Source organism: Triticum aestivum, chromosome 7D, assembly GCF_018294505.1.
Source record: "Triticum aestivum cultivar Chinese Spring chromosome 7D, IWGSC CS RefSeq v2.1, whole genome shotgun sequence".
In the NCBI taxonomy this organism is placed as follows: domain Eukaryota; kingdom Viridiplantae; phylum Streptophyta; class Magnoliopsida; order Poales; family Poaceae; genus Triticum; species Triticum aestivum.
This window is the reverse complement of record NC_057814.1, coordinates 6,358,864-6,367,456: the sequence shown is the minus strand read 5'-3', so window position 1 is coordinate 6,367,456 and position 8,593 is coordinate 6,358,864. Positions and strand designations below refer to the sequence as shown.

General features: G+C 43.1%; 1 protein-coding gene across 3 annotated transcripts; it reads right to left on the bottom strand.

The window, feature by feature from the left end:
* Window positions 1–260: 260 nt before the first annotated feature.
* Window positions 261–8,334, bottom strand: LOC123164179 (uncharacterized). Of its 3 annotated transcripts, XM_044581590.1 has the most exons (4): window positions 7,959–8,334; window positions 7,535–7,687; window positions 1,311–1,415; window positions 261–1,095 (listed from the first exon to the last, which is right to left on the bottom strand). In XM_044581590.1, exons 1-4 carry the CDS (start codon window positions 7,995–7,997, stop codon window positions 505–507), a joined length of 888 nt encoding a protein of 295 aa, XP_044437525.1. In that variant the 5' UTR covers window positions 7,998–8,334; the 3' UTR covers window positions 261–504. The 3 variants fall into 3 exon arrangements, with proteins under 3 accessions (XP_044437525.1, XP_044437527.1, XP_044437526.1); XM_044581592.1 differs by lacking the exons at window positions 7,535–7,687; window positions 7,959–8,334 and adding an exon at window positions 7,250–7,516; XM_044581591.1 differs by lacking the exons at window positions 7,535–7,687; window positions 7,959–8,334 and adding an exon at window positions 3,745–5,481.
* Window positions 8,335–8,593: the final 259 nt, after the last annotated feature.

Genomic DNA, 8,593 nt, shown 5'->3' with positions numbered 1-8,593 from the left:
GGAGACATGACATGGAAGTCATCTGGAAGACCTGGGCAGCGGCCAAGCGCGAGCTCAACATCTGGAAGACTTGCCGCATCTAAAACAATGATGAATCTCATGCTTTTTGAGCATTGTGTTGTGTGATCAACATCTTCCAAAGCAGAGCATCACAATCGAGTCGGAGGTATCTGGGTTGATGCATATCTCGAGAAAGATCATGTCTAGTTTGCGGTAGCCCACCGGCGACTCACGATTCTAATACATGGACATGCAATAAATAAACACACAAGTAGTAGTTTTGAAAGCAAAACATTGCATGGTCACTGACGCTACACAGGTTGCGCGTCTGCTGACAAACCACACGGTCAGGTTCAAAGCTGACTAATCAAGTCAATTTGACAGACAGTTTAGAATCAGGCAAAGCAAAACATGCATGGCAGCAATTGCCAACAGTGCCAAAACCGGGTCCATCACCCACGAGCGCACAGCTTATCAGACTGGCTGCTGTGTATGTGTCCTGTCCTACATATTCCCCGACAACCGCCTCATCCTCTCCTCATGCCTCATCCTCTCCTCGCGTAGCTGCTCCATCACCTTCATATCATTCAAATCCTTCCTGGCCATGTACTGCTCGTACAGAGGCGCAGCCGCGCGTTTCCTTTCCTCCTCAGCACGTTTGAACTCCTCACGTCGAATCCGGTCCTTCTCTTGTATGGCCAACGCACGCCTCGCCCTCTGCTCTTGCCTGCTTAGTGACTTGTTGGGGTCGTTAAACCAGTAGTCCTTCAATTCAAACCGGCTTTCTTTGCTGCCGATGAATGGTATCTTCATCTGGAACAAAGCCTCATTGCAGATGTCGCCCAAGATTTCCGGGGCATGCTTTTTCAGCTGCCCCGTAATCTCTGACCCCCGATCCATCAGATTCTGTCCAATATAGTAGACACCCCCAACCCCAGACACAATTAATATGAGAGTGAGCGCCTGCAGATACTTCACCGTTTGGATCTCCAGAAGGCAATTGCTTGAGATTCCAGAACAATTTAACTGCTCGGCGAGCAGCTTCTTGAGAATCATGGGGTCAATCTCCACAGCACTCGTCGAGAAGTAGTGTGCCTGAAACAAAACAGTAGCAGAGGCTGGAAGGTTTAGTACAACAAAACTACTACTTATGCGACACATCCAAAAGAAGCTGATCATGTAAAAAAAGTGCAAAGCTCATGATACTACTGCACATTGCGAAAAGTTTTTCGTTTTTCTCTACGTCACGCGTGAAGATTTAAGGGAAGGATGCTGCTACAGTACCATAACTACAGCACATAATTACTAACCTGAGCAGTGCTAATGAGGCTTGTGCCCCTGATGGCTGGGCTTGAGAAGGCAGGCGACAGCAGCAACGCAGAGGCAGTGGCAGCGGGTATAGCCATGGAAATCACCTACACAATGAGAATATGTATTTTATCAACACAAATTGAAGTGCAAACTATTCTGTTATTAATATCTAATCGAAAACAAGCTAGCAATACATTAAAATACTGGTGAAAAACTTGCTGTGCTAAATTGTAGGATGTGCCTCCTGTTTCAGTTCTTTTACAGTAGTATTTAACAACTCATGCATTATGATGTATCTAGGCTACAGCAAGTGATTACTAGAGGCCAGCAACCAACATCCAGCTGGTAAATTTCCTAAGGTATCAATTGGCATCCCTCTTGCAAGGACAAGAAGCAAAGATGTTGCTACTACCCCTGCATTTGAGAGGAACCTGTCTCAGGGAACTGATGGAAGATCTAGATCCTCGAAAGGTTATAATGCTTCACTCCAGGTCTCACAAGAAGGCTGCAAACCATGGCGGATCTGCTACAGAGGCACCTGAACTCCCGCCCCTGTTAAGCTTTCTCTACCACAACCTGATGACCATGGACGTGAGCAAACCAAAACCTTTTCCTTTGGAACAAGAAAAGAACAAGACAGCCAGCTTGACCAACTGCAAAAGCCACCCTTCGTGAGTTCACAAGGAAAGCGCCTAGTGGAATCTGCAGATAAAACCAAACTCAACAGCGAAGTTCTCAGGATGAAGCTGTCGGAGATCCTTCGTACATCACAAACCAAGCAGGCTGTTGCTTCAACAAACCCTGAAGACACTGAGACACCTGACCAACCTAAACATTTAACCGCCAATGGATCATCTTCAGGGAACAAGAAGGTTTACAGTCACCTTTTCCTGATAATATCAAGACACCTGACCAACCTAAACATTTAGCCGCCAATGGATCATCTTCAGGGAACAAGAAGGTTTACAGTCACCTTTTCCTGATAATATCAAGACACCTGACCAACCTAAACATTTAACCGCCAATGGATCATCTTCAGGGAATAAGAAGGTTTACAGTCACCTTTTCCTGACAATATCAAGACACCTGACCAACCTAAACATTTAACCGCCAATGGATCATCTTCAGGGAACAAGAAGATTTACAGATAATATCAAGACACCTGATCTGCACAACTCTCGAACAGCTACGTATGCAAAAGAGTAAACCATCCTCTGATTCAATTGAGTCAGATTCTGATACTCCAGAAGTAGTTGAAATAAGGCCTGTTACTTGCACCTTGGGTTGCAATAAAGCACCAGCAGCCTCCAAGAAGCAGGATAAGAGCCAGAGCGCAAAAACACCATTATCTACAAAACGTTGTGCACCCAAGCAGAAGACAGTGGACAATGCGTTTTTTTATGAGAAATGCACACCCAAAACCGCAGGGAAACCTGCAATTAGTAACTCTGGCTGCTTGAGAAATCTTAGAAGCTCAAATAGGAAGGCTGAAGTAGAGCTTAAGAATGTCAATTGTTCTGACAAGATCACACCGGATGATAAGGAAGGATAGCTATCTTATAGAAATGCACCATCAGAGAATAAGGGAGAGAAAAACCACCTCCTTTTCTTCTTTGTCCCTGACTTGAAAAACTGCTGAGAGCTGCTCTAGCATAACTACAAGGGAGAAACGGCTGAATGGAATGGCTAAAGTAGGGCCTCAGAAGATGCAGTTTTCAGAACACTGAAGGAGGGTGAAGATAAGCTCTCTTCTCAGAATATCTCATCAAAGAGCAAGGAAAATTAATTTTTCACTGTAGCACCGCAAGGAGAGTGCTAATTTGAGCAAATTTTCAGACAGAGGGACATAAAGTAGCAGGAAATAACTTGAACTCGCCACCATCTGGTGCTGCTAGTCCTTACCTGAACCGATAATGTACCCATGGGACAATGAGGCAAGCCCCCAGATAAATGGTAAAACTGGAGAGAAAATTGCCAGTGCATTTGGGAAACAGATTCAGAGATACCTGCTTTGCCAGTCCTACTTTTGCAACTAATGTAAATAGCTGCCACCATACAAGTAACTAAAATGCTACATGATGACACATACAGCCCCAAGTATCCAAAAGGTGTTAACATGTCAAGATCGAATTCCTATGCTTTTGATCCTGGGACTGAGCCAGCCATTGGTAGGCTTTTTTCCCAAGTCTACAAATCAATCATTTCCCAGCCATGGTAAATTTGGCTTGTCCACATACTCATGTAACAGAGTAACTCTCTCTGCTTGTCACTGATTCGTATACAGCTGATATCCAGGACGGGATGGATAAAACCGATGAAAAATTCTACTGTATGTTCAGCCACACAAATCCACCAACAAGCACCTATCCAGCTAGCATTACTACTAATTGCACAAGCATGGGGGGTGTGGAGGCGGGGACGGGAGGGGCTCACGGCTGGCTTGCTGTACAGGACGCGTGGGGCGGAGGGAGAAGCGCCGATGGTCGCCGGCGGCGAGGACCTCGGCGCCAGATGCAGGGCGGCGCTCCTCGTCCTCGCGGCAAGAGTTCGAAGCGCCATGGTGGGGATCTGGACGGGGGCGGGGGAGGGAGCGAGGGCGGCGGCTAGGGTTCCTCCTTCCTGCCTTCCTCCTCCTCCTCCTCCTCTCCCTCCCTTCTCTCTCGCCCTGTCTAGAAGCTTCTATCTCTCCTAGTTTTTTTTTTTGGGACAAAGATTTGCGCTCGCGGCTGCAGCCACGCTCCACTTACTGGGCTACTGGGCCGCTCCCCCACCCCATCACTTGTAGGTTCTACTAGCCATGCTCCCTCTCTTTGTTTTTCTTTTTTCTTTTCAAAAACTTCTTCCCCCTCCATAGCTTTGGAGGAAATTTCACTAAAAAAAACCTGGCCCTTACCCTGCGTGCGTCAGAGACTGAGTGCGCAGTTGCTTGTGACATTTTTTTACGCTAAAATTTATTTATGTTCTTCAAAGAACTAGTCTAGTTCCTAATGTCAAAAAAATAATCACTCAACTCTTAAATTAACCACTCATGTTCAAAGAACTACTACTCCCTCCATTCCTAAATTTGTCTTTCTAGAGATTTCAACAAGTGACTACATACGGAGTAAAATGGGTGAATCTACACTCTAAAATATGTTTATATACATCCGTATGTGGTAGTCCATTTGGAATCTCTAAAAAAACAAATATTTAGGAACGGAGGGAGTATTTGTCTTTCTAGAGATTTCAACAAGTGGCTACATACGGAGCAAAATGAGTGAATCTACACTCTAAAATATGTCTATATACATCCGTATGTGGTAGTCCATTTGAAATCTCTAAAAAGACAAATATTTAGGAACGCAGGGAGTAGTTCGTAAGTATTAAATTAACCACTCATGTTCATACAACTTCTTCATGTGAGCTATCGATCAGTTGGAAGAAAAAAATGAACTCTAAATTTCTAATCTACTCCCTCTGTAAACTAATATAAGAGCGTTTAGATTACTAAAGTAGTGATCTAAATGCTCTTATATTAGTTTGCGGAGGGAGTATCTTTTAGCTTGAATGAGCCACGCCATCCTTGTGAAGTTCATTGATACCCCAAAATAAGACCTAAATTTAAATCTCTATATGGAGCATTTTACCCAAAAAAAATTCTGAAGTGCCATTCTAGTCAAATCTTAGAAAACACTATTCATAGAGATGTGGTATTTAGACATGACTGGTCTTCAAGATACACTTTTTCTTTATAGTTTATTAATAATATGTTAGAATAAAAACCATATGATATTCGGCAAGAAAATTATATTCGTACAAGTGTAATAACTACTCCAAATTAATGAAACTTAATTAGACATGAACAGTATTAAGATGTTAGGAAAATTACAAGAGATATGTAATTGCGACACTTGTATTGGATCAATATCAATAGTCTTACGCCATATGTATATTCCAATTTAGACAAATTTAATTCCATTCTTGATTCTGTATATGAAACACTAACACTTTTTCTTTAGATACAAAGAGGATCATACTCCACCAACGCGGCAGCACCACGCAGAAGGGCTACATGGGTCTATAGCGGGGCGTGCAGTGGAAGGACATCTACGGGAACAACCTCACCAAGGTCTTGGAATGCCACCCTAGGTAAACAAGTGAACTCATTTTAACAGTTTCCCCCTTTTTGGTGATGCGGGCTAGCTCATTCAGCATGGGCTACTCGGCTCAGTTTTTTTCTCTTTGGTGATTGGATTATATGCCAAAAATGCATAGGAGCTCTCGGGTGCTACGCCCCCCCCCCCCCCTATATTCAAAGACAATTTAGTAATTCAAAGAAAGTCAAAAAAATCCCGGAACTTTTTATGGAATCAAACATGACCAAGTAGACTCGTATAAAAAGGTTAAGTAGGGAATGACTTTTTATTGTATCCGGGGTCAAAGATTTCCCAAAAAATGCTAGATACAAGTACTATTCATGCTATATTGTCATCATCATAAATTTGTTTTTTTCTACCTGAAGTCAATGGGAATCATTCCTTGGTCAAACTTTTTATACGAGTACAATACCTAGTCATATTTGGTTCAAAAATATCTCCAGGATTTTTTGACTTTTTTTAATTATTAAATTATTTTTGAATATAGGGGGGTGGAGCACCCGAGTGCTCCTAATCCACTTCCGATTATATGCTAGCTACTCTATGTTGAAGAATCTGTTCATGCCAAATTCAATAAATCTTGTCACGTTTTCATAGATTGCCTATTTGCTCACTCTGCGTGGAATGGCAAACGTTTGTAGCATGGTCAGGGTTTGATTATTTTTATCAGGGCACATACCTTCAGAAAACGGGCTAGCTTGTTCTTTCTAGTTATATACCTACACATGGGATGCCCTGTTAGTTTTGTTGTGCAAATAATCATTCTTTGTGCTGATGAGCAATGATAATGGCTCCCAAAATTACAATATATATACTTGCTGAAAGTGCGCCTTGTTTGCAATACAATCCTATGTATAAATAGATTGTGATTAAAATTTGTTGCTTTTACCCACTTTGGTGCTGCTTCAGTGTATGCATACTAAATCTTGAAAAAAGAAAACTGTATTTTTTTCATAAACTCATTGTCTGCATGCTGATTTATATTTTTAGATATCAGCAAGGCAAAGAAACAAGATCAAAAAATAAGTGGTGAGTTTTTCTATGTTTAAGAATTGTTGTGTAGTAGCACAAATGAGGGGAATAAAATTCTGGGTCAAACTTAATTAACATATTTTTAGTGATATATGCATGCCAAAACTAATGTGTGTTTTTTCAACTTAGTGAACATGTATTAGTATATTTTGGTTCCGTGGCAACACAAAGGCACTTAGCTAGTACTTCCTCCGTACCTAAATACTACCTCTGTACCAAAATACTTGTAGCTACAAGTATTTCGGTACAGAGGGAGCATAAGTCAAAAGGTACGGAGGGAGTAGTTACAAAAACAATGTAGTTATTTTAAGGAAATTCTTCTCTTCCGGGTGTTGTAATGGGTGGAAGAACAAGAACCAACGGTAGGTTGCAAAGGGTAGGCATGAGATAGACTGGGTGGGTAGTCAGGCAGATTTGGATGAAATATGTGTTTTCTTTTTCTTTTGAGAAAAGTTAAGTATTGTCTAACAATCAACTAGTAACTCTTAATTAGCCTATGGTTGGCAATGTTAATCTCCTGGCTTATTGTTGTAGCGACTAGGTGGACTAGTCTTGTTTTAAGTTTTCGTGTGGCGGTGTGTTGGGCAGGACACTGGTAGCGACTAGGTGTTATACGCAGTATTTACAGAAAAAAGTCTTCGTTTATTGGGAAAGAATCAATATGCAACATTCAGTTTCAGAAAATGAAACCAGGAGCTAGCCCTGGGGGATTATATTGTTTTATCAAAAAAGGAACTCTTAGACTATGAGTTTTCCTTTCTTTTCCCCACCTTATCAAACATTAGCTGCTCCCAAGAAATCCATTGCATACTCCGGAAAGATCACTTGTAAACTCTCCGGATAGTAACCATCCTCTAATATAAGCGATTCCCCGTCGCAAAACAAAATCCAGTCTCTCCAATCATCAGAAAAGTATATATCCTTAGTAAAAACAAAATCCAGTCTCTCCAAACATCATCAGAAAAGCATCCTCAGGAAAAAAAATTGATATGAAGATGCAATAAATTCTAAATGAAACAAAAGCTAGATGCTAGCGCGAGAGAGTTTGCGCTTACTTGTTGGCCAGACATGAAAATACAGTGAGATGCAGGGCTTCTCAAGGTCAAGGAGCATCCATGGGTTGCGCGTGGCCTCGCCGCCAGCCGGGGTTTCCAGTGAAACATGCGCTTGGGTACAAAAGCGGCCTCTGCCATGACCGCAGATCCAACCTACATACATAGAGTAGAACAAAGACCGATGTAATTAGACGACGGGTCCTAGTATGATGAACACGTATGACTATGGCTAAAACAAACAAGAGAGAATAAGCGATCCATGTAGTAGTAGATAGAATCGAAATCCAGCTAGATCGGATGAACACGTGCATATGCATAATGTGTGCTTAGATAGAACAGAGAGAAATATATAAATCAAAACCAAGCAAGATCTGATGAAGACTAGAAGAGGGAACTTGACCAAGCCCGGTGCCTAGAATTTAACCTGGCCGGCTTGCTTTTGCCTAGAATTCAGCAGAGACATCAGCTGGTGGCCGTGTCCGGCCGGCCTGCCGGATCACATCGACCGACCGACCGGCCGAGCGGCCGCGAGAGGCGCCCTGCGTGGGTGCGAGCGGCGACGGCAGGTGGGCCGGTGAGGAAAGGAAGACTTGATGGAGCAGCCATGGCCGGCGCGGCTGAGATCCAAGGAGAGATCGATGCGGCCGGCGACGGCGCAGGAGGAAGAGATATGGATCCAATCAACCCATCCAAGAGATGGATAGATGGATAGGAGACTTGTTACAATATGCGCTTGATTAGGGAGGGCCAGACCCAGACAGACAGGGAGAGACCCAGCCCTAATTGCACCCGAATCGTAGTATAGTAACTAGTACTACTCCATCTGTCCACGTCCAGGATGTGCCCAAATTAAAGTGCGGTAGGTGGCCGGCACGCCGGGCCACACTCATTCATGCCTTGTCCTTTTCCTTCCTTGGTGCCAGCCACCAGTCCTGTGGAGCCTAGCTACCTGTGCCTGCATCTGCATGCCCACCAAGTAGTGTAGTAATACACTAGTCCTTGCTCGATGCATCGGGAGCTGTCTTAAGAAAAAGAAAATCATCGTGAGCCACTGCTCCC

What these genes read in the sequence shown, in the direction of transcription:
- LOC123164179 (XM_044581590.1), bottom strand. Translation starts at nt 7,997, where the DNA reads ATGTCTCTGCTGAATTCTAGGCAAAAGCAAGCCGGCCAG. An exon ending in GGCAAAAGCAAGCCGGCCAG is followed by an intron (nt 7,688 to 7,958) that starts GTTAAATTCTAG and finishes CTATGTATGTAG; the next exon opens with GTTGGATCTGCGGTCATGGC. An exon ending in GCCTCATTAGCACTGCTCAG is followed by an intron (nt 1,096 to 1,310) that starts GTTAGTAATTAT and finishes GTTTTGTTTCAG; the next exon opens with GCACACTACTTCTCGACGAG.